The sequence below is a fragment of the Mus caroli genome, unplaced genomic scaffold (genome assembly GCF_978045245.1).
Source record: "Mus caroli unplaced genomic scaffold, Mus_caroli_1 scaffold_1, whole genome shotgun sequence".
NCBI lineage: Eukaryota > Metazoa > Chordata > Mammalia > Rodentia > Muridae > Mus > Mus caroli.
In genome coordinates this window covers 158,330,541-158,357,216 of record NW_028227256.1, presented here as the reverse complement: position 1 = coordinate 158,357,216, position 26,676 = coordinate 158,330,541, and the positions used below count along the sequence as shown (strand labels likewise).

General features: G+C 37.9%; 1 protein-coding gene across 1 annotated transcript in view; it reads left to right on the top strand.

Annotated features, from left to right (window-relative positions):
- The window catches only part of Rabgap1l (RAB GTPase activating protein 1 like), a 587,625-nt gene that overhangs the window by 80,612 nt on the left and 480,337 nt on the right, over positions 1–26,676 (top strand). The window contains exons 8-10 of the mRNA XM_021173796.3: positions 9,492–9,558; positions 17,192–17,294; positions 18,753–18,919. Coding sequence (XP_021029455.1) covers positions 9,492–9,558; positions 17,192–17,294; positions 18,753–18,919 — 337 coding nt within the window. The remainder of the gene's footprint in view (positions 1–9,491; positions 9,559–17,191; positions 17,295–18,752; positions 18,920–26,676) is intronic.

The following is a 26,676-nucleotide window of genomic DNA, read 5'->3' as shown; positions in this document are numbered from 1 at the left end:
TGTGAGATGCCAAAAGATGGCATTAGATTCCTTTGGGACTGGTGTTATATAAGGTTCCCAGTGGCTGAGGAGGCACTGGGAATTGAACGCACGTCCTCTTGAAGAACAGTTAATTCTTTTAACCATTGAACCATCTCTCCAGCCCTCTATTTCCTTATACATTGACAAAGAGAAATTATATATGTTTGAGACTATACAAATTTTATCACAGAATGTTTATTTTATTTTAATATAGCAATATTTCCTCAACCTTTTAGATAACTGTTTTGTTAGTGTGCTCCACTTATACCATTGCGTTCATGTACACATGTGCTGCTGTCATATCTACTCTATCACCTTCTCTTGATGCCCTCTCATCTTGTTTTGCTCCTTTTCTCAAATGCTTCCCTTTATACTTTTATGCTATTCCCACTGTAGGTTACGACTCCACTGTGTACAGTTTCCTTGTCCAGTCATTCAGTGCAGATTCCTAGGCATACTCTAAAACTTGGTAATTATGAATAGTGCTGCAGTAAGCATGGGCATGCAGGTATCCCTGTTGTTTGTTGACTCTGACCCCTTCATTTCCTTTTGAGTCTACACTAGAGTGGTGTAATGGAAGTGGGCAGTAGTTTTGTTTCTAGTTTTGTGAGGAACTGGTAGTGATTTCTCTAATGGCTGTACTAACTTGCATCCCTCCTCAAGCGTGAATGAGGAATTTGCACCGTAACCCTCCCATCTTTGACAGCATTCATTTCTTGTCTTCTTGGTGCTAGCCATTCATTTTACCTGGACTAAGATGGAATCTCAGTTTAGTTTTTATTTGTGTTTACTCTTAAAGGCTGCTGCTCATTTTCTCATGGACTTATTGGTTATTGTACTTTATTTGAGGACTGCTTGGGTCATTTGCTCATTCACTTATTGGGTTATTTGTTCTGGCTTTTAGGTTTTATTTTCTATATGTTTTGGAAATTAATCTCTTGACACATGGATAACTGCTTAAACTTCCTCTGGTACCTGTCACCCTTATAGAAGCTTCTTAATGTGTGCAGCCTCATCTGTTAATTCTCGCTGTTAGAGTCTGGGCTGTTGGAGTTCTAGTCAGGAGTCATTGCTGATCCTTTTATGTTGAACTGTTTTCTGCGTGTTTTTCTAATAACTCAAAATTATAAGGTCTTTTATCCATTTTGAGTTGATTCTTATAGCAGGTAAAATAAGATAACTATCTTGATGATAATCTCATACTTTCAGCTATGGGTTATAATTAGTAGTGGTTAATAAATTCATTCAAATTATTTGGTTTCTTTTCTTTTTTCTCTTCTCTTCTCTTCTCTTCTCTTCTCTTCTCTTCTCTTCTCTTCTCTTCTCTTCTCTTCTCTTCTCTTCTTTCTCTTCTTTTCTTCCCTCTTCTTTTAAAAGGTGATTTCTTAGTATATGGGAATTGGCTTGAACTTGCTTTAGGCTGAGTCTTGATCAAACAATGCTTCCTTTGGCAAAATTATCTGTGATATGGGAGATTTTGTAAATGCTTAGTTTAACCTGTTTTCAAAAGAAACAAAACCTTGCCTCTTATTATGGCCTTTAAATCATAAACTGTAAATGGTAGAATTCGATTATTCCAGTAGGTGGCAGTCTCATCAAGAGAATTCTTAAAGGTGGAATCTACACAGGTACTAACAGTTATTTTGTAATAGAAAGGCAGTTGATGTGAAAGAATATAGTTCAGATTACATAATATGAGTGTTTTTTGTCAAAGAGAAAATAAATTTATTTAAAAATATATCAAAGTAAAAATATGAAATCTCCATTATATTCCAAAGTAGAAAGAATAACACATTAAATCCCAGGTGCACACAGCACCCATCTAGAATTCTAATGTTTAGGTTTTTTTTTTAATACTTCAGATTTAATAGGAAACAAGCTACATCTTTATTTTTTCAATCACAGGCACCTCATATAGTGATATTTCATATTGATATTGATATTGATATACTGCTGCTGTCTCTCTCAGCCCCTTTATCAGAAAATACTATTTTGTTTATCTCAGCTCCTAGCACAGTACTTGCAATACCGAGTCTTATAGTTAGGTAATTGAAGCTTACATAGCCCTTCTCTTCTGTGTACTGTTGTAGCAGTGTGACCTATGAAGTGTAGGTGCTGTGATTGTGTATGTTTCACGGTTGAGGCATGGAGGTTTGACAGTGGTCAGACAGATGATTCTGAGTTGAGACTGTCTACTACTAAAATTCATGTTTCTCTTTCCTGCTTCAATTTGAAAAGATAATGGAGTATATAAAATTTTTATTGGCTAAATGTTTTGAAACATGAAATACATTATTTAACTCTGTCTGTAATAATGTACTATATTTTAAAAGAAGAGAGATGAGAACTGCTCCCTGTCTTCACAATATCTGTTGTATTTTCCTTTCCTGACTTACCCATGTTGACATATAAATGTGACATATAAAACTGTAAGACCTGAGGGAAGAGATATTACTGCACTGTTCTGTTTCTAGGGTTATCTTCTTGTGTGTTGCTTAGATTTTTCTTGCCATCCTCAATTTTTATTTTTAAAATTTTTGTTTGTATATGTATGTATGACTGATGTTTGAATATGTGTACTGCAGCAGAGTCATGGAAGTGGCTTTCTCCTTCCACCTCTATATGACTCCCGGGATAGTATGTCTTGGGATAGAATGAAGGTTGTCAGGTGTGGGTTTTGAATGAGATATCTCCAATAATATCAGGCATTTGAACGCTTGATTTCCAGTTGATGGTTCTGTTTGGGAAGTTTAGGGAGGTTATGTTTGTTGGGGGAAGTATATCACTGGATGCTAGCATTGAGAGTTTAAGGGCTGCTGTTGTTTCAGGTTGTCTCTCTCTGCTTTGTGACTCTGGTTCAAGCTGTGAGCTCACAGCTCCCCTCTACTACTGCAATGCCTTCACTGCATAATCACAGAATTAGGTCTCTAGAGTCATAAGACCAAATAAACTCATTGTTCTTTAAGTTGCCTTAGTCCTGGTGGTTCATTACAGTGGCACAAAAGTAAATAATACCAACGCTGTTATCAGAGTGGGCTATTGCTGTGACAGACCTGACTGTGTTGTGTTTCTGAGAAATGTGGAAGACTTTGAATGTTGGAGTCAGAACAGAATTGAACACCACAGAGGCGCTTACTGGGTCATTCTGATGGGAGCTTGGAAGACAGTAGTGCTGTACATTATTCCCTGCCAGACAAATATGTGGCAAAGGTTTTCTCTCAGCTTGTAGGCAGTCTCTTTATGCTGGTAATCATTTTTAATTTTGATTTAATTTGTATTTAATTTTGATATAGTCTCATGTATAATCCGTGCTTGTATGTGTTGGACTGTTAGAGTCATATTCAGGAAGTTTTGCCTTTACCTATATCACTCCCTTGTTTGTGTCTTTGGAACACATTCTTTCACTTCCTGTCTGCCTGACTTGGGACTCAGTGTGTAGATCAGGATAGCCTTAAACTTACAGGAATTCTCCTGTCTCAGCCTTCTGAATGCTGATAAAAATGTATACTCAACAGTATACATACTATTGTATGAAATGTTTTCAGTATATTCATTAAGTCTGATTGCTTTGTTCCATGACTCAGTTTACATGTTTGCTTGTTGATTTTCTGTTTAAATGATTTGTCCACTTAGAAAAGTGCAAGTCTGACCCATTTATTATACTTGAGTATCCTTCTCCCTTTATATTTAACAATGCATACTTTTATGTGTTTGGAAAACACGGTTACATGTATTGCCTCTCGTTGACTCGGCCCTTTTATCAATAATGAACTTCATTAACTCTTTACATCTTCTCCATGTTTACTTTCTCTGACATTATTGCTATTGTTGCTCATTTTTTGTGTTCTCTCTCTCTCTCTCTCTCTCTCTCTCTCTCTCTCTCTCTCTTTCTCTCTCTGTCTCTCCCCCCACCTCTTTCTCTCTTTTTCTCTCTCTGTCTCTCCCCCACCTCTCTCCTCTGTCTCTCTGTCTCTCTGTCTCTCTCTCTCTGTCTCTCTCTCTCTCTCACACACACACACATTTTTTTCTAGCCCTTTACTCTCAGTCTATGCTTTTCTTTGCCTACAACTAGGATTGTGCCACCATGCCTGGCTTCTGTAATGTATTCTTATATGCTGATTAATGTCTTAAGAGTTCATTTTATTGTTGATAATTTGTTTGTTTGTTTGTTTGGTTTGGTTTGGTTTGCCATTTGAAATAGATCTTACTATCTATCCCTGGTTGGCTAGGAACTTAGAGTGTAGACCAGGTTGACCTTGAACTAACAAAGATTCATCTGCCTTTGCCTATGACTAATGGGATTAAGAGTATGTGCTCCCCTGCTTGGTGGAGTAAACTAGAAAACAATCCTTAGTTTGAAAATGTATATATAGATTTAGAGGAAATTGTACCAACATTACAAAGAGGTTTCATGTGCAGGTATCCGTTCTTGCCAGTGGAAACCCTTGCATAGCTATAGTTCAGTATCACAAGTAAGAAATTGACATTAACAAAATCTACACACCTCAGACCTCTTTTAATTTTTTTTTTTTTTTGGTAAACAGCATCCTACTATGTTATAGTACACATTTCTCAATTTATTGGTTTAAATATTTGTGTAAACTGTGAAATTTAATAGTATTCTATACATCACTTGTCAGTTTATTCTTGTCTCCAAATCTCTCATACCTGATTCATGGAACTTTAGACAGTTCTCCTTTTCCAGAAAACACAATATTCAACAGTGGCAGTAGAGGGTGCTGGAGGGACACTTCAGGGAGAAAGTGTGTTCCCCTTCTGATGTGCTGTGATTATTTTCCTTGTTTTTGCCACAGATCTGGGAATGATGCTGGATGCTAGTTGTACATGCATGCAGTCTCTCCATGGTCTCATGCCTTTTGTTTTGGCACACTCAGACAACCATGTGAACCTCTCAATATGGACATAGTGTGCTCTGGGCTCTGTACCACATTGGATATGTGTTGGCATCAGAAATCTTGATTTTCTTTGCTTTTCTGCTGGCACACCTAGCTGCCAGCTTATTGACTTTACCTGGAGGGTACAGCAAGCTTTGCTATCCAAAGGGCTGCAATTACTTTTGCCTGTATAGGACGATCTGAATGTCAGGAAAAAAAAAAATCTTCCCCATCCTTTTCAATTTTATTTTTACTCGGGATACTTTCCCTTTATCCTCCTACTACAGTAAATGATTCTTTTTAAAATTTTAATTTTTTAAAATAATTTTTAATTATGTCTGTGTGCTTGTATAGGGATATATGCACAGAAGTGTAGGTGCGTTCAGAGGCTAGAGGAGTTGGTTTCCCTGTGGCTAGAATTACAGGTGGTTGTGGATGCTGAGAGCCAGACTTGAGTCCTCTGGAAAAACAGTATGTGCTGTTAATTTTCTGAGGCATCTCTCCAGTCTTGAAGAATTTCTTTGTAGTATACTTTTCCTGTTCAGAGTACTGTGTGCTCTATGCCATTATTGGATATCAGTTGACAGATTAATCGGACTAGTTTCTAATATTAGCCAGTCCCACAGATAAAGCTTCTAATACTTTTCTTGGGGAGCAAAACAAACAAGCCAACAGAACGCAAGTAATTATTTTAGATAGCCTTAAGTGTCATGAAATTGATAAGGTAACAACTTCCTGCTGGTAGTTTTTTACTATATTTCTATCTCATTCCAGGTTTCTCATATATAGACTTGTTTATACCAAAGCAAGGGCTACAAAGGTGTTTTTTTTCTTATTTCTTTTGGCATGGTACTACAGCATAGTATTTACCTTGGTAAGAAACATAGCTTGCTAATAAGGCAGCAGTGAACGAGAGCACCTTGCTTTTCTTTCCAAAGCCTTTCTCTTTGACATCTGTGGGACCTTTTAGGGCAGATAAATTAGGAATACATTTATATACTTACAGAAGGAGTAAAATTGTTTTTATTTTACTAATAAAACATTGTTTAGTTAATAACATTTTATCCTTATTTTTAATAGAATATTTTAAAAAGGGCTTATGTATATGTCCATGTGTCTGTCATGTGTGTGTCTGTACCCTTGGGAGGACATAAGACCTCCTGGAGCTGGAGCTACATGTGATTGTGAGCCATCTGAAGTGGGTGCTGAAAACTGAACTCCGGTTGGCTAGATGGAGTGGCATGTGCTCTTAGATGCTGAAATATCTCTTCAACCACCTTAATGGAAGCACTGAAGAGGGAAAAAAGTATTTACAAAAATATTTGGAACCTTTTGAGGGAAGAGAAAAAACCTAATAATACTATTTTAATTTAAGGCAGAAAATGGAGAGTTCTCCCATGCTCATGACTTGGTAGAATTAACATCATAAAAATAGCATCCTACCAAAAGCAATCTACAGATTCAATGTACATAGCAGGTCTAAGTCAGCCTGGAATACATGATACCCTATCTCAACAACAAACAGACAATCAAACAAGCAGGCGAGCATTGGAGAGCTGGCTGGCTTTTAAGAGCCTGCTTCTCTTGCAGAAGCCCTGAGTTTTATCTCAACACCCATATCAGGTGGCATACAACCACCTGAACTGCAGCTCAAGGAAATCTACCACCATGAGCATATAACCCCTGCAAAACATACACATGAACATAATACCGTATCTGACAGTGATTGCTTGTTTACTACTTCTCTTGCCTCTGGCCTGTGCACTTATTGAGAATACAGGTGAGACAGCAGTTTCCTTTCCTGCCTTGCTCACAGAATTAATTAACGAAAGTTGAAAGCTCTGAAATCCTCAGAGAACCATATAATATTGACATTAGGTATAATGTTACTAATAAAACCTATCCTATTTCCTGACATATTTATTCCTAATAATACTTTCATAGTGTTCATAAAAAGTCTTATGTGTTTTTATGAAGTATAATTTTGGAAATTACTAATAGGGCTTGATAAAAAAATGTGTAGTTTTATTGCTGGAGGAATTAAAGTTTCTCTGTTTTACCTACCTCATTTTCTAGATGAAAAAGCAGAGGTCCAAGTGTAATAGTTAGTGCTTCTCAAATGTCATACTGCTGGCTGGTGGCAGTATTTTTATTTATAAGCCAGGGGAAGAGGAATGCGTCAGAGACCACTGAACTAAGGTGGTGGTCTTACTATTTAAGGGAATCTGAACTTTCAAGGTCTTTTTGCTGCAACGTGGAATATAGGATTATTATCCCAAGATAATGTAATTGTAGTTTTACCATTTATGTTCACGTGACTGAGAAGTAATGATATGGTACTTTATATTTTCCAAAACAACCAAAAAGAGAGAGGTTATACTAAAAACTGTGGCATTGATTTAGACAGGAGCTTTGAGAAATAGATTTAAACATTTTTCTAGTACTTTCATATAGTAACTTTAAAAAGTTTAAAATCCAGGAGCATGTTCTTTTTTTTTTTTGCCTTTTTTTCTCCTTTTTTAATTAGACATTTTCTTCATTTACATTTCAAATGCTATCCCCAAAGCCCCCTATACCCTGCCCCCACCCTGCTGTCCAATTCACCCACTCCCACTTCCTGGCCCTGGCATTCCTCTGTACTGGGGCATATAATCTTCGTAAGACCAAGGGCCTCTCCTCCCATTGATGGCCAACTAGGCCATCTTCTGCTACATATGCAACTAGAGACTCAACTCTGGGGGGTACTGGTTAGTTCATATTGGTGTTCCTCCTATAGGGTTGCAGACCCCTTTAGCTACTTGGGTATTTTCTCTAGATCTTTCATTGGGGACCCTGAGTTCCATCCAATAGATGACTGTGAGCATCCACTTTTGTATTTGCCAGGCACTGGCAGAGCCTCACAAGAGACAGCTATTATCAGGGTCCTGTCAGCAAAATCTTTCTGGCATATGCAATAGTGTCTGGGTTTGGTGGTTGTAAATGGGATGGATCCCCGGGTGGGGCAGTCTCTGGATGGCAGGAGCATGTTCTTAACCCAAAGAGATACTGGAGAGAACAGAGCAGGCAGGAGAACTTAGGACACAAAACACATGAACACATGAACAACAATTATATTATTATTGTTAACAAGCGGTAAGGCCACAGTAGAAGAACTGATACAAAAATCATATACATTTAAAGGAGATAATGTAATTTAAAAATTTGAATATTAGGACAGATTGTGTTTTCAGTGGCTCAGGAATGTGTTTGGAGAATTATTATCTGAGTTTACAGGCTTTATTGTTGGTATAGGTGTGGCTTTGCCAGACACCAAAGGGAGCCTTGAGCATGGTACTCCCAGTGCTTGCAGGAAGTATAGACTCTGCTTAGTGGGGTCATACCTGTGTAGAAGTGTGCTGCTAGGAAAGCAAGCCTTTGTGTAACAGGAAAGAGAACTAAGCATAGACTGGTAGCTCCAGTATAAAAATCAACGCTTTAGTTTTACAGTGTTGTTACTGCTCAAACTTAGGACGCCAGGGTGCCAGGCATCCTCCCTACCACTGGGCTCCTTATGCAGCGCATGACATTTTATTTTTTGATTTTAAAAGCTTATGTTTGATTTAGTTGTATTCTTTACTCCCTATATAAAATTCTGCATGGCATACATTTTATACTTTAGGGTTGCTATGGCTAAAAGCTCTGTTAAGCATGACTGTTCTTCGGCAGAACGACGCTCTGGACAGGTCACAGTGCATATTGATCTGTAAGATCTATTTAGTAGTAATATAAATTTGGGTGTATTGTTTAACTGATCTGAACATGACTGATCTACCCATAAAGTAGAGCTAATGATAGCCTAGAAATTTTGAAAAAGCAGAAGTTTAGAGCTTATGAAAACCTTTTCCAAATAAAGTAGTGTTGGTAAGATTCCTGAAGCTATGTTAGCACCAGGAAGCGTGGGCACTAGGTAATAATCTTAGTCATGTACTGGGTACTGTTGTTAACAGTGTGATAGGACAGTTAGTGATGAAGCTTGTGTAACTGGTTCTTATCTCAGCTGAGTATATATGCTATGTGGTGGACATGACTCACGAGGACCAGGGTACTAAAAGTTTTACTTTGTTAATCTAGCTCCATACAGAGAGAGCACTATGTCTTTTTCTTATATTAAAAATAATTTTTTACAAACTTAATTTATTAATTAATTAATATACTACTAGGAATTGAGTATGGGTTAGTTAATTATGACCTGTAGTTTTGGAATAACTATAAGGCAAATGAAAATCTTATTTTTCTAGGAACTAATTTATATCTTACTACTATACTAATAATTTAATATAAGTTTTAGAAAAATTTATGATCTTGGTTATTTATTGGTAAAATAAACACCTGAGAATTTTGACACCGTATTGTTATGATTTGTATATAATTTTATTATGTATCTTGGGTTTTTATTTATTAAGTTCTCAAAAAGACAAAGCTATTTGTGAGTACAAACCTCAGATTATACAGTTATGTTAGGGCTTGTTGTTCACTGGACTCCTGTGTTCTTCTTGATACCTTATTTTTCCTTTTCTTTTCCCCCAATATTTTCAGATGTTTTGGAATGTTATTAAGCCCAGGTCGAAACGTGAAGAACAGTGACATGCATTTACTGGATATGGTAATGACAACCTTAAGTGTCCTAATTAAGTACAGAAGATAGTTATATTTTAACATTTTGTCATGTTGTCAGAGTTGTTTATTTTAATTTTTTGATGGCAGTAATTAAATTTGGAAACTCAAACTTAACATTATGTATGAAAGAAAGAAAGTTTGTACACAAACAATTGTGTGTAGGGTGAAAGCTGCAGGGACAGGGCCTGTCTCCTCCAGCTAGTTGGTTTCTCAGGAACAAGTCTCTCCTTTGAGCCTAAGGTAACAGGCAAATGTTTTCAAATTGCACGTAACTTTCATTTAATTAATCTGCAGCTCTGTGATGCTTGTTTTCTTTGAAGCATTTCCTTGAATTTGTACTTAGCAATGGATAGTGACTAGATTTCTTTGAGGAATGTTGTTAAAGGATTAATGAGACAGGCAGTGATGACACAAGCCTTTTATCCTAGCACTTGGGAGGCAAAGGCAGGTAGGTCTCAGTGAATTCAAGGCTGGACTGGTCTACAGAAATAATTCCAGGACAACAAGGGATACACAGAGACACTCTGTCTTGAAAAACAACAAAAACAAAGAAACAAAGCAACAAAAAAGATTAATGATACATACTCAGGTTAACGTTTGTTGGGAAGGTAGTAAGGCATTTTAACTCTTAAAGAGAAGTGCCTTCTGGTGCTGCTGGTAATGAACATTCACTTGGTGATTTAGAATGTTGCAGAAGTGTTAGAGTAACCATAAAATTCCTTACTTTGTGAGTTTAGTTTTTTATATTTTATATATTTCCTTTCAACAGTGTTTCATAAATATAATTTAAATATCACTGTGGGAAGTTTTTCTTTTAATTATTTCATGGTAACTATGTCAGCACTAATTTTCTAGCAATATTAGAACACATTATTCAAAAATTTGAGAACCTAGTTGTATGCCAAACACTATGTAATATATTGGGGTTTTAGATTTGTGTGAAATATAGTTCTTTTTTTCTTTTTTTGGACATTTTCTTTATTTACATTTCAAATGCTATTCCTTTTTTTGATCCTCCCTCCCGAAACCTCCTATTCCCCTTCTCCCCCTGCCACTCACCCATTCCCACATCCCTACCCTGGCTTCCCCCTACACTGGGGCATGGAGCCTTCACAGGACCAAGGGCCTCTCCTCACATTGATGCCCAACAAGGCCATCCTCTGCTACATATGTGGCTGGAGTCATGGGTCTCTCCATGTGTACTCTTTGGTTGGTGGTTTAGTTCTTGGGAGCTCTGGAGGGTCTGGTTGGCTGATATTGTTGTTCTTCCTATGGAGTTGCAAACCCCTTCAGCTCCTTCAATCTATTCTCTAACTCCTGCATTGGGGACTTCGTGCTCAGTCCAATGGTTGGATGTAAGCATCAACTCTGTATTTGTCAGGCTCTGGCAGAGCCTCTCAGGAGACAGCACTCCTGAGATATCAGACTCCTGTCAGCAGCACTTCTTGGCATCCACAATAGTGCCTGCATTTGGTGACTGTCTATGGGATGGAACCCCAGGTGGGGTAATCTCTGGATGGCCTTTCCTTTAGTCTCTCTGCTCTATACTTTGTTTCCATATTTGCTCCCATGAGTATTTTGTTCTCCCTTCTAAGAAGGACCAAAGCATTCACACTTTAGTCTTCCTTCTTCTTGAGCTTCATATGGTCTGTGAATTGTATCTTGGGTATTCTGAGCTTTTGGGCTAATATCCACTTATTAGTGAGTGCATACCATGTGTGTTCTTTTGTGACTAGGTTACCTCACCCAGGATGATATTTTCTAGTTCCATCCATTGGCTAAGAACTCCTAAAACTGATAAACCACTTCAGCAAAGTGTCTGGATATAAAATTAACTCAAACAAATCAGTAGCCTTCCTCTACTCAAAGGATAAGCAGGGTGAGAAAGAAATTAGGGAAATGACACCCTTTACAGTAGTCACAAATAATATAAAATACCTTGGTGTGACTCTAACCAAGAAAGTGAAAGAAAGATCTGTATGACAAGAACTTCAAGTCTGTGAAGAAAGAAACTGAAGATCTCAGAAGATGGAAAGATCTTCCATGCTCATGGATTGGCAGGATTAATATAGTAAAATGGCCATCTTGCCCAAAGCAATCTATAGATTCAATGCAATCTCCATCAAAATTCCAACTCAGTTCTTCATAGAGTTAGAAAGAACAACTCTCAAATTCATTTGGAATAACAAAAAACCCAGGTTAGGGAAAACTATTCTCAACAATAAAAGAACTTCTGGGGGAATCATCATCCCTGACCTCAAGCTGTATTATAGAGCAATAGTGATAAAAAACTGTATGGTGTTGGTATAGATACAGGCAGGTAGATTAATGGAATAGAATTGAAGACCCAGAAATGCACCTACACACCTATTGTCACTTGATCTTTGACAAAAGAGCTAAAACCATCCAGTGGAAAAAAGACAGCATTTTCAACAAATGATGCTTGTTCAACTGGGGGTCAGTTTGTAGAAGAATGCAAATTGATCTATTCTTATTTCCCTGTACAAAATGCAAGTCCAAGTGGATCAAGGACCTCCACATAAGAACAGATACACTGAAACTTATAGTAGAGAAAGTGGGGAAGAGCCTTGAAGATGTGGGCACAGGGGAAAATTTCCTGAACAGAATACCAATGGTTCATGCTGTAAGATCAAGAATCGACAAATGGGACCTCATAAAATTGCAAAGCTTCTGTAAGACAAAGGAGGCTGTCAGTAGGACAAAATGACAACCAACAAATTGGGAAAAGATCTTTACCAATCCTACATCCAATAGAGGGCTAATATCCAATATATACAAAGAACTCAAGAAGTTAGACTCCAGAGAATCAAATATCCTTATTAAAAAATGGGGTACAGAGCTAAACAAAGACTTCTCAACTGAGGAATACCAAATGGCTGAGAAGCACCTAAAAAATGTTCAAAGTCCTTAATCATTAGGGAAATGCAAATCAAAACAACCCTGAGATTCCACCTGACACCAACCATAATGGCTAAGATTAAACACTCAGGTGACAGATATGCTGGCGAGGATGTGGAGGAAGAGGGACACTCCTTCATTGCTGGTGGGATTGCAAGCTGGTACAACCATTCTGGAAATCAGTCTGGTGACTCCTCAGAAAATTGGATATAGTACTACCTGAGGACCCAGGTAGTACTGGGCATATACCCAAAAGATGCTCCAACATATAACAAGGACACATGCTCCACTATGTTCATAGCAGCCTCATTTATAATAGCCAGAAGCTGGAAACAACCCAGATGTCCTTCAACAGAGGAATGGATATAGAAAATGTGGTACATTTACACAATGGAGTACTACTCAGCTATTAAAAACAATGAATTAGTACAATATAGTTCTTAGTAGCTGTGTGCACTTATTCTTGTGGTGAAGTCAGACCTTTTGAGGGTGTAATTTCAGCAATGGTTAGGTGCTTTCTCTAGTGTATAGTGTGCCATGGACACAGAGAGGAAATACTGCCTGGATAGGTCACATGAGGACAGCCAATTACATTGAATGTGTTAGTACAGATAAGTTGTTGTTCCATCTCTCTTCTACCTTTCTCTACAGCACAGCAGTAATGAATGTAGGCTTTCCAGAAGCAAATCATAACATTTTTTAGCCATGAGAATAACATGAAGAAGTCTTTTTTAGAGTACTGAGACATTATAAAAAAGATTAAGATGCTGGCTTCTAGTTATGGTCTTTCAGAATCTATAGGATAAGGGTGAATCATTGCTAGAAATTTTCACATAAAACCTGAAGTCAGATTATAGAGTTATAAGGTGGTGTGAGCCTCTGAGGCTCCTTAGTCACATCTGTGTGATTTGACTCCATTTTTTGAATCATCAGTATCAAAGGCCTAGACAGTATTCATATTCCTGGGAACAGAAGTGGGGTTACTACACAACAAACAGTTGGGCAGTGCTTGGCTTTGCATTTTTAGTATCAATAGTTGAGATTTACTATTATCTGGTGTTGTTAATCTTCTTGATATCTTAATATATGGTCACTGACCCTTGGCTAGATTTTGTGTTTTAAAAAGGATCTCAACACTTTATATTGAAACCAAGGATGTAATTCTGGTTATTGACAGGATATTCTTTGTAATAAGCAAAAGCTACACTCTTTGCAACTTTTCTTAAATATTTTAGTTTTGCTCTTAGAGTAAGATGTTCATAGTTTTGCTCCTATGACATACCCAAATGTCATGTGAAACTGAAAACGAGTTTTTTGCCACTTCATTTATTTTAAAAGTCTTTGAAAAGGCATGCATGTTACATTTACCAGTTTGTGAAATGTTTTTTATTTATACTGAGCAATTTGTCATGATACAAATTATTTTTAAAAATTCAGATTTGAAAGCACTGTATTTACATTGATTCTACCTCTCTTCTTCCCACTCTTTCCTGGATTCATGATCTCTTCTGTAATTGCTGTTGCCATGTTCATACATATGCATGTACACATTCACAGCCCCTTGATGTTTAATGTTACATTTGTGTTGCTGGTATATACATATGTTTAGGGATAATCACTTGAAATTGGATAATGTATCGGGAAGTTCATCCCTGGAAAATAGTGATTTTTCTCTCTCATAACAACCATTGACTGCCCATTGTTCTTAGTATGCGTAGGGCCTTGTGAAACTTTGTCCATCTCCAATGGCATGTCCAGGGTTGTGCTCATTATGCAAGTCTTTTTTAGGCAATGACAGTGTTGTGTTTTCATGGCTGTAGCGTATTTGTCATGCCTAGTGGTCCTCTGGCTCTGAGACTCTTTTCTCTATTTCCCCTCGTGTTCTCTGAGCCTTAGGTGTAGGGTTGTGCTGTAGATATTCTGTTTAGGACTGGGCACCCCATGGTCATTTGTTCTCTGCATATTGACCAGTTGTGGATCTTTGTAGTAGTCTCCATCTGTTGCCAAAAGCTTTTTAGATCAGGATTGAGAGTTACATTTATCTGTAGGTATGTTATACAATGAATATTTAGAAAGCAATTAGAAGATATATTGATGTAGAAAAATGATAGTAGTAATTTTTCCTTACTATCTATGACCTCACTACCTATGGGTGGAAGCCTAGGTTTATGGTACCAAACATGAGTTGTCTTGCATTACATGGGCCTTAAGTCCAATTATGCAAGATGCCAGAGAGAAAAGTAATACATAGTCCTGCCCAGCTGTGGAACTGACAAACCATAGCAATGACTCACCCGCAAGGCATTCCCAATGGTACGATACTGGTATTTATCTCTTGGGTAATGCATATTTCCCCTATGCATATTTTCTAATTAGGTGCATTGAGACTTTAAAAAAATTATTTATTTATATTCTTTAATCCTTTTTTACAGTTTAGACTATATCTCCCTCCTGATCTGCCCCCTGACCACTCCTCATCCCATACCTCCTCCTCACCCGTCTCCAAAAGAATGTCCTCACTCTACCACCCCCTGACCCCACCAGCTCTCCCCATTCTCTGGGGCCTCAAGTCTCTCGAGGGTTAGGTGCGTCTTCTCTCACTGAAGCCAGACCAGACAGTCCTCTGCTGTATATGTGTCAGGGCCTCATATCAGCTGATGCATGCTGCCTGGTTGGTGGCTCAGTGTCTGAGAGATCTCAGGGGTCCAGATCAGTTGAGACTGCTGGTATTTTCATGGGGCCGCCTTCTTCCTTAGCTTCTTCCAACCTTTCCCTAATTCCACCACAGGGGCCTCTGGCATATAGAAATTTGGAGTAAGAAGTTATTCCTGTTCTGAATGGGGACTAGTTAGTAGGGTAGTGGAGGAGCTAGAGGAGTGCATATGTGTGTGCATGTGCACGTGCATATGTGCATGTATGTGTGTGTGCATGTGTGTGCATGTGTGTGCTTGTGTGTGTGTGTGTGTATGTGTGCGTGTATGAGTGGGTTCAAGTGTGTGTGTGCATGTATGTATGTGCATGTATGTGTGTGCATGTGTGTGCATGTGTGTGTACATGAGTGTGTGCATGTGAATGTGTGTGTATATGAGTGGGTGCATGTGTGTGAGCATGTGCATTCGCATGTGCGTGTGCATGTGTTATGTATCAAGGAGAGGAAGGATGAGTTTATGACTGTCTTTAGGGTGGAATTGCTTAGTAGGTTTCCTTTCAGTCACCTCATCTTTGGAATGTAGGATTCTTAGCCTATGTCATACAATTTGACTATCAAATTGATAGTAATATAGTAGAAAAATATTTTACAGGAATTTGGAGAAATGTCTATTGGGAATGGAAAATTTTAATAATGAAAAGGAAGTTTTCTTTGTTTTGGTCCCGTTCTTTTTTCACTGTTTATAATACGAGGACATCAGAAACCAGAAAGTTTTATTGATAGCATTCTTTTGCATTTGCACATGTCCCCACACTTCTTGGTGTTCTTCCACAAGGTGCCATTTGTCTCGCTTTCTCTGAAACACATATGCGCAAGTTGTGTATGGTTTAGCTTTCACTGCAGGACTTGCTAGTTTTACTAAGAGTCAGTAGCTGGCTAAGTAAAAACATTAAAATGGAGGGAGAAAAGTTAGGGAGAAAAAGATAAAAACTAAATTGAAGGGAGGGCAGGAGGAAGGAGAGAGGGTGAAAGGAAGGAAAGAGCAGGGTTGGGGGAAGGAAGTGAGTGGGATGGAAGATGAAAGAGGAGAGAGATAGAGATACAGTTGTGGATTATAAAGTCTCCTCAGTGATTTATTAGTGAGTTATAGGTACTAAAAGGAGTATGTTTGAAGATATTATTGCCATAAAGCATAGTAACATTTAAGACCATTAAATATTAGAAGATTGAGAGAAGATTACCACTTTTTTTTTTTTTTTTTTTTGGTTTTTCGAGGCAGGGTTTCCCTGTGTAGCCTTGGCTGTCCTGGAACTCACTTTGTAGACCAGGCTGGCCTCGAACTCAGAAATCCGCCTGCCTCTGCCTCCCGAGTGCTGGGATTAAAGGCGTGCGCCACCATGCCCGGCTACCACTTTTTCCTTCTGTGATTTGCTATTAATTTATTATTTCTGTATGTAATTGTGTGTGTGTGTGTGTGTGTTTCTTTTCTGGTGCTAGGAATTGAACTTAGTGCAGGTAATTTTACATTGTGGTATTTTATATAGAGATATTTTGGCAACAAACAAAAGATCATGTTTATTTTTATTTATTTTTTTATTTTTTAGTTTTTTGTTTTTTGTTTTTCGAGCCTGGGTTTCTCTGTATAGCCCTGGCTGTCCTGGGACTCACTTTGTAGACCAGGCTGACCTCAAACTCAGAAATCCGCCTGCCTCTGCCTCCTGAGTACTGGGATTAAAGGCATGCACCACCATGCCTGGCAAGATCATGTTTAATACAACTTTACAACTCTATGTTTTTGTGATTCAGCATGAATGGGTACACCTCTTTTCATGCAAGAAGAATATATCTTTATGTTGAACCTGTGTTTGAAGATAGCTGGAATATAACAATATTCAAAGAAATGCTTTTGCATGGGGAAATTTATATTAAAACTTAAGCCTCATTTGAATATAGATTCATATTTTAATAAATTAAAATGACTAAGGGTATAATTAGAGTGTGGTAATTTTCCTCGTGCATAGTATCTAAATTCCCGTTTCAACTTTTATAGGAGTCCATGGGAAAGAGCTATGATGGGAGAGCTTACGTCATCACGGGCATGTGGAACCCCAACGCACCAATATTTCTGGCTCTTAATGAAGAAACGCCGAAAGGTGACTTAAGATATTTCTTATTACTTCATAATTTTCATTGTGAAAAATCTTGTTTTATTACATTTTTAGAAAGTACTGATGCCTATTTAAATTGAAGATATACTTATCTAGAATATTTGTGAATATGAAGTTCCTTTTTGTCTTTTTTCATGCTTTTGTGGAGAAAACTATTAGTTCAAACAAATCCTTTGAAAGTCACATTGGTTGCTCATATCTGATATGTGAGAAGCATTGACTTGTGCTTTCTATATGACTGTAAAGTTGGTTTTTTTTTTGGGGGGGGGGTGAGTGTGATGGAGGAGGGTGACATATACAAGCAAACAGATTTTGAAAATTTGTGTATCTTTGTTTACCATTTTAACTAAGAAGTGTACATTACTAACATTTTTATTATTTACTCAAAGATTTAGGTCTTTGATCTGCCCTTAAACTAAATTTAAAGAGTTACTTGAGTTATAGTTTTATTGAAAATGCTTTATTTTTATTCTGTTAAATTGTATGTTTATAATACATCGTCTTATTTCATCTTTTTTTTTTTTTTTTTTTTGAGACAGGATTTCTCTGTGTAGCCCTGGCTGTCCTGGAACTCACTTTGTAGACCGGGCTAGCCTCGAACTCAGAAATCCACCTGCCTCTGCCTCCCAAGTGCTGGGATTAAAGGTGTGCGCCACCACGCCCGTCTCATTTGGTCTTTAATTTTATTTATTTAGGCGCTTATTTTATGCCCACAGTTGACTTTTGGCTAAAGATAGGAAGCATCAATTATTACTAATAGCAAGATATACTCTTCTAGTGAAGAACATTGGAATAACTTTCTCTCTTATCTGCCATGTTCCCAGCTCAATTAATTTTTTTGAGGCTATATGTACATTATGAACAGTGAAAGTATTTATGATTCTTCAGAGTTTTTTCTCTTAATTCATACCACACAGAGATGTTTATATTAGCAGTACTCTGTTGTACAGGTTTTATAAAAGAGGGTTGAACATCTCCTCTAGTTTGCAATCACCAAACAGACCTATCAGTTTCTGTCCTTCCTGTTTCAAGGTTGAAAGAATGCATCCTTGATTTTCTAGTGATTGTATAAGAAACCTGATAATTTTAGACTAAAATTTATCTTCAAATTTATTTGTTTATATTTTTTCATTGCTGGGAATTCAACCCCAGGCCTTTTCCAATTTTCTCCAGTCTTTGTGTTTTATATTAAGGATTTGACTTGGAGAATGGAATCAGACATCTGTCAGGAGATTTAGACACTTGATTATGATAGCGTAATCAGTGCCTGAGGAACAGTCTTGGAATACTTGATTACATACTTATCCAATGGTTAGCAAGTACTTAAAAATAAATATCTAGAAGGAAATATGCTTGTCTAGATATATAATTCATGTGTAACTTATTAGACCTTATTTTCTTCAATAACAAGGAATAATAAAACCCAGAAATTTTCTATTGCAGATAAACGGGTGTACATGACTGTTGCAGTGGACATGGTGGTCACAGAGGTGGTGGAGCCAGTCCGCTTTCTCCTGGAGACAGTAGTTCGTGTATACCCTGCAAATGAGAGATTTTGGTATTTTAGCAGAAAGACTTTCACAGAGACTTTCTTCATGAGGTTGAAACAGGTAGGATGTTTTTGTTCTTTTGTATAGTAGTATTGCTTTATCTCTCTCTGGACGGGGTCTCACACATCCCAGGATGGCTTCACTCTGATAAATGTAGCTAAAGAGGATCTTCAGCTTGTCTCTACCTTCCCAGTGCTGGGATTATAGATGCATGCCACTACAGCCTATGCATTGCTAGGGGTCAAACCTAGGACCTTGGTCATGCCAGCCAAGCACTCTGCCTACAGCTGTGGTATAGCCCTAGGCCATCTGCCTTTGTTTTTCTTTATATGCAAATAGACCCCCTTATATCACAACTAAAGGCAATGAAATTCCTCAAAAAAGAAAATCAAGTGGTATGTGAAGGCAACCAATGGAATGTGTGAAAACTGCACATTTTGATAATACACAAGTTGTTATGTATCTTAACTCATGTGCCTGTAGACTGTTGCCATATTTAATAGAAATAATAATCAGTAAAAGACAAAGATTTCTTATTTTATCTACAATTACTTGAAACACTAACCTTCTAACAAAATAAAATAAAGAACAACAAAGCCCAACATCACCTCCCCAAAATAAATAAATAGAAAAATTTTATGCTTAAAAATGTAATTGTATCTGATGGTGATCTCTATTTGCCATATTTAGTAATCCACATTAGTTGATTTTTCTCATTTTGATCATCAGTTAGAGTATTTAAGATTGCTTTCATATTAAGTGAACAAAATTTATGTTTCTGTGGCATTCTTAAATTAGTCACCTTAGAAGATAAGATATAATTTTGAAAATTGGAAATGGATTTTCTTTTTCATCTTGTTCTGACTCTTATTCTGATGAAATTTCCTTCCGTCATCTCCTTCCAGATTCTCCTCACCTCCTTACCCATCCAACTCCAAGCTGCCTTTTTCTTTTTTGTCTCTTTTCTTTTCTTTTTAAGAAAGAAACAAGCAAATTGAAAATAAAAACAGAATAGGACAAAATAAGGGCAGGGGGCGGGGTGGTAGGGAGAGGAATGAGAAGCACATGCCTATAAAGAAAACTCATAGAAGTACAAAATTGGAAACCACAGTATGTAAACAAAAGACCAGCAAGAAGAAACGTGTTCAGACAAAGGACTATGAGACAAAGATACCAGAGCTAATTTTGTGTTGGCCAACTATTGCTAGGCATGGGGCCAGCCCTTTAACTATAGTTTGTATGCCCAAACTATATAGTTTGAGACACCATTGGAGAAGACAGTCTGTCTGTCTGTCTATCTATCTATCTATCTATCTATCTATCTATCTATCTATCTATCTATCTATCTATCTATCTATCTATGTGAGCAGTTGTCAGTTGGAGCTAGCTCCCGGGTTAGGGATGGGAGCTTGTATCTACTCCTGTTATATCTGAGATCCCATCTGGCTTAGATCCATACAGATCTTTCTGCCTCTGCCTCCTGAGTGCTGGGATTCAAGGCATGTGCCACCACTGCCTGGCTTTGTTTGACACAGAGTCTCCAACTTGCAGTGATCCCCTGCCTCTGCCTTCCAAGTACTGGAATTATAAGTGTACACCACCATACCCTGGTATTTTAATTATTATTATTAGATATACAGGCCATATATATGCTGCCACAGGCTTTGTGAGTTTATATGTATGTTAGTCCTTTTGTGTTTGAAAGGCATTAAAACATGTAATTTTTGTTTTGTATTAAATGAAAAATATAATGGGAAAGTAATGTAAATTCGAATAGTGTCAGTTTATAAAATGTCTGTATTTAGTGTGTAAAATTCTTCATGGTGTTTTTTTTTGTTGTTGTTAGTAGTCCTGGTCTTCCAAATTTTATAATATTTTCGACCTTGTAACTGTAGTATGCAAAATGCAATGTGACCATATCAGCAAGTAAACACAGGAATCATTTCTCAAGTTTCATATTAAAAAATGTGTCAAAGCTCAATGCGACCTCATGTAGTAGGTAATTTGAAATTACCATGGTTTTATCTTTTATTATTTTAGCTGGTAGTTTTCATCAGTTTTTATTGCTGGTGGAATAGTTTTGTAGCATATTATAAAGAACATTATAGGGGCATTATTCAAAACTTCAATCTTCCAAACATCTTTTAATCTTTTATGAGATTTCACCTCTTTTATCTCCCATCTGCCCATCTTTTCTGCTTTCTTTTTTTTTTCTTCTTTTCTTGTTTTTGGTTGCTTGTTAGCATTGTCAGGGGATTCATTATTTCAAAGTAATACAAATGATATTGAATGATGGAACTTTGCCTATCTTATTGCTTGTTCAGTATTTTGTTGAGAGTGTGCATATCCGTGCATATTCATGTCTGTGAGGTGTACATGTGTGTGCAGAGGCCCGAGGTCACACTCAGGTGTGGCCCTCAGGCACTTGCTTTTACCTCGTCTTTTGAGACATCATTACTAGCTAAACTTAGAGCTTGCCATTTCAATAGGCCGGCCAGCCACCCTTCTCGGAGAGCTTGTGTTTCCATCTCCACACTGGAATTGCACGTCCAGTATCTGGCCATCTCTTTAATGTGGGTGCTGAGGATTGCGCTGGCTTCTTCATGATTTCGTGGCAGCAGCTTACAAACCAAACTCTTCTCCCCAGTTCCTAGTACGTCACTCAACGTTCGGAAATCTGTTCCCTATCTGTTTCTGCATTTTCTAGTTTCAAAATGTATGGGAGATTTGTTTGTATGTTTGTTTGTTTGTTTATTGGACACAAGGTCTGGAAGCTCAGGCTGGCTACAACCTCACTATGTAGATGAAGATGGCCTTAGATTATGTTTTTCTAGTCCTTCTGCCTCTATCTTATAAGTCCTGGGGTTGTAGATGTGTGGTATCATATCAGGTTTTCTGTGACGATGGAGGTGGAGCCCAAGCCCTTTTGGGATAATAATCAAGCACTGTGAAATGCAGTAAAATCGGTGGAAACAAATTTGTTTTAGGTATTGAGGAGGGGTAGAGGTAGGAACTTGGAAAATGTGACATTTCCTTGACTAAATGCATAGTCTTGTTAGGCACCTTTGAGAATCAGAGAAACAGGAGACTGGGGAAGTAGGTGGGTTTCTGTACAGTAGGTTACTTTTTAGAAGATCAATGAGTCAGCAGCAATGGACACATGCATAGCTTTAACTTCTCTTATTCTGGGGATATGTGATCAGTTACAAGGAACAATCTGAGACAGCTACACAAATTAAAACAAAATCAACAAAAAGCAGAAAAACCGATGTTATAAAAGAAATGCTTATTAGTTTTAAAGTAATCTTAAACAAGGTTATCTATGATACAGTCATTTGGGAAATAACATTGACACCAGGATAAAATGTATAAAGTAAATGTACATTTCTTCCTATCTCTGCCTCCCTGTCTCTTCCTGTTTTTTGAGAGAGGATTTTCACTCTGTAGCTCCAGCTGATCTGGAACTCATTTTGTAGCCCAGGTTGGTCTCAAATGTGATAGCAGTGTGCCTGCCTCAGCCTCCAAATTGCTGAGATTATAGGCATGAACACCGTTTCGAGCTCTAGATTGGCATTTCATAAAACAAAATTAGTAAGGTTTGAAGAATTGAAATAATATCTATTGGCACATCTGATGCCATGTTAAACAAATTTTCTGAAAAACATTATGTTGCTTATTATAGATATTTTCAACTCTAATAATAAATGGTGTTTATTTACTGGAACATCTGTTCTGAAATGATATTCTGAATTTTATAAAGAATCACCTCTCATTTATGTGTTTGTTAGATTGCATGTGTTTTGGGTTTAAACAGATGAAATAAGCATTTAGAGATTACATATAAACCCAGTGTGTCAGGTGGGCTGCTCTTCAACAGACAGTAAATCCTTTCCTCTCTCTAAGCCTTAGTTTTCTTCCTTTAGAGTGTGGACTGATAGCATTATTGAAGGCATTTCTGACATTGGGATTATTGAGCTACAGGGAAGATAATTCAGTGACTGTCACAGGCAGTTAACTGAAGGACAGATCACTTTGCCATATGTGGTATAGTATTTACAATAATGGTATACTGTTTAAACTAAGCTCCCAACTCCACAGGATCTTTGTTATATTAATAAGGAAGTATATAAGAAGTATTGATAGCTATGCATATGGTATCTGCCAGATGAAAAGAATGTCCTTTACTGTGGTGTTTTAGATGTAGGGGGCCACAGCAGTAAAATGCCATAGGTAAAAGCTCCTTTGAGGAAATATACATCAGTTCCTATAAGCCTTGTAGAAACTGAGAGTAGAATCTATGTTCACATTTAATTAATTAATTATATCAATTAACTAATTAATTAAATTAATTAATTAAAATTTTATGTGCATTGTTGTTTTGCCTACATTTGTGAGGGTGTTGGATTCCTTGGAACTGGAGTTGCAGACAGTTGTGAGCTGCCATGTGGGTTCTGGGAATTGAGCCCCTCTTGCTCTGGGAGAGCAGCCAGTGCTCTTAACTGATGAGCCATCTCCCCTGTCCACTTGTGCTCACATTCAAGATAACATGTATATTAGTGGTTTTGTTTAATTTTTAATTTTTAAAAAAGATTTTGTAAAGGTTCTTACTAAGATGTCTAGGCTGGCCTCAAACATTACAGTTATCCTTCATTATAATGCTTCCTGAATAGTTGGGATTGTAGATATATTCAATTTCACTGAGCTGTGTTATTGTGACCAACCAAAGATGCTTTCTCTCCAAAATGAATAGAAGACAATACTATGGTGTTGGAATTTTTAAAATTAAAATTTTTATTAGGAAAACTGATTGCTGAAAAAGGCAGATCCATTTTCTCTAGGGATGAGACCCTTGGTAGGTTATGGAATCCCAAGTGGTCAACCCTAAACACATGTATATAAGCAACAGTAAATGCACTCAGTAGCTTCTATGAATGTGTTTGTGTGGGTTGGAAGGAGGAGAGGCAGGGGTGGGAGGGATATCAACATAGCACTTACATTTGATATTCTAGGAAAAAGAAACCCTTAAAAATGTAAAGTAGAAGTAGAGTGGAGATAATATCTATCTTATAGTGTTGTTTAGTTGTTAACTCATTTAGTCATTCAACAAACATTAAATGCTTCTTCAGTGACATAAATTGATTTAGGCTCTGTCCTAAGTGTAGGTTTAATGTTAAATTATCATAATATTTTCTTGATATCTCTATAAAATTGCTGCCATATTGGCTGAGAGTTTTTTGGCTCAACTTAATTTAGAAATGATGAGAAGGGAAAGAAGTAGTGTAGCTCTGACCATTGGCTCTCAGCAGCTGGTGGGTGTTAACAGTTTTCCAAGCTGCTCTTGGCAGGACCTCTGAGCAAACAGTAGCTGGAGGCAGTGGCTGCCAGAAGCTTTTGGCAGCCCTCCACTGCTTGAGTAGTAACCGCTGGCAGTTCTGGATCTTCTCCAGCAGCTTTGCTGGAACACTCCCAGGCAGCACAGCGTTTGATAGTCTCTGGATGCTAGGCATTCTGTAGGCCTGTACCTCTTGGTAGTAATATTGTCAGATAAGCTCATTCTGCTCAAGGTACAAAGGATGAATGGTGGATCTGATGTAGCTTGTAAGTAGAGTGCTTGATAACATGCAGGAAGCCATGGGTTTGAGCCATGTTGACCAAGCATGTTGTCATCTGTCCATCATTCCAGCACTCAGAAGGTAGATGAAGGAGAACCATGAGTTCAAGGTCATTCTTGTTTATATAGCAGGTTCCAGACCATCCTGGGCTACATGGAACCCTGGCACAAACAAAGAGTTGGCAAGAAAACTACTCCAGCAAGGCTTTATTAGGGCCTATGCTGATGGGACAGAGCAGGGATACATTTTCTAGACTGGTCTGAAAAGGATGTAAAGAAAATAAAATTAAGAGATGTTCTTCAGGGACTGGAGTGGGGACATCTAAAGTGGTTGCAGCATTGGTGGGGAAGGATCTGGAGTGGTCAGAGTAGTGCTCCAGTGAGGTATTCTCATTGACCATGAAGCTGTGGCAGTGGAGCAAAGTTTTCCCAGCAGCTGTTACAGTATTACATCAGTTTTTAGGGTACCCATGGATGTAGTAGGAATGGGTACATCCTCTAAACTCAGCTATTGTAATTCCCAAGGCTTCCAGTGGGGTTTTTCTGATGGTGGCAACTATGACAACCTGAATGGGCCACTGACTTAGCTTCTAATTGATAACCCCCTGTGGCATTTGTGGAGATTATGATGTTAGTATTCTGGCTTCTAGTACCTCTGAGGGGTTATGGAGAAGTGGTAATGATGATTATAGTTCAGTCTGTATTAGAAGGCCATAGGAATGGTAGCTCCCGCCTCTAGTGTGCATCCTCAGCTTAATCAGAGTGTCGTAGTTAGGGTTTTATTGCTGTGAAGGGAATCTATGACCAAGGCCATCCTAACGAAGACAAACATTTAATTGGGGCTGGCTTACAGTTTCAGAGGTTTAGTCCATTTTCATCATGGTGGAAAGCATGGAAGTGTGCAAGGAGACTTAGTACTGGAGGAGTGAGAATTCTACATCTTGATCTGAAGGCAGCCAGGAGACTAGATTTGTCATACTAGGCAGAGCTTCAAAAAAAAAATATATATATATCTCAAAGCCTTGCCTCCATAGTGACACACTTCCTCTAATAAGGCCACACCTCCTCCAATAAGGACACAAATATATGAACCTGTGTGGGTCAAACCTAGTCAAACCACCACATTTCACTTCCTGTCCCCCTCAACCTTGTAGATATTACATAATAGAAAATACATTTAGTTTAACTTCAAAACTCGCCATAGACTTATTACAGTCTCAACAATGTTTAAAAGTCCAAAGTTCAAAGTCTCTTCTGAAATTCATTCAATCTCTTAACTCCCTATAAAATCAAAATAAAAAACCAATCATATATTTCCAACATCATAATATATATGTTACCATTCCAAGATGTCATAGTGAGGAGATACCAGAACAAAGCAAGACCAAAACCAGATGGGCAAATGCTAAACTCTGAATCTCTGTGTCTGATGTCAAAGCATTCTTTATATCTCCACTTCTTTCAGCTGTGTTGATTGCAACACAGTTCTTTCTCTTGGGATAGTTCCATTCTCTGTTAGCAGCTTTCCTCGGCAGGTATCCAACGGTTCTGGGCTCTGGCATCTCTTACATCTAGGGGTCTTCAAGTCAACTTCAACATCATTGCTTCATGCAGTGGCCTCTCAGGGCCTCTATGCAGGGACACCCCTGCCACACATCTGGCCTAAGTGACTTTTCTTGGTTAGAGAGGGAAATTCCATAATCCCTTCTATTCTTGAGTCTAAAGCCAGAGCCACGTGGTTGAAGCTGCCAAGTTCTGTTCCTTGTTGAGGCTGGAACATGGCACCTTCATTCAGTTACATCTTTACCAGCTTTCTGTTTTCCATGATTTCCTTCACTGCCTAAGCTTGGGTGTCCTAGAACTTGCTCTGTAGATTATGCTTACCTTGAACTCAGAGATCTGTATGCCTCTGTCTCCTGAATGCTGGAATTGAAGGTGTGCATCAACAAATCTATATCTAAGCTTTCTTTAATACCTTTTCACAAGAAGGAAGCTTATCTGGGTAGGATCTTGTCCCCGAGGTTTCCATTTCCTTAATTCTATTTAACATCTTTAATCTGGTTATCTCATTAAACAAAGGATTTAGCTCCATTCTATTTCCTGGTGCTGCTTTAATACTTGAATCATACATTTTGCATTTTTTCCTTTCTCAGCTTGCTATGTTTGATCAAAATGCTCTTCGTAAGAATGTACCACAAGAAACAAC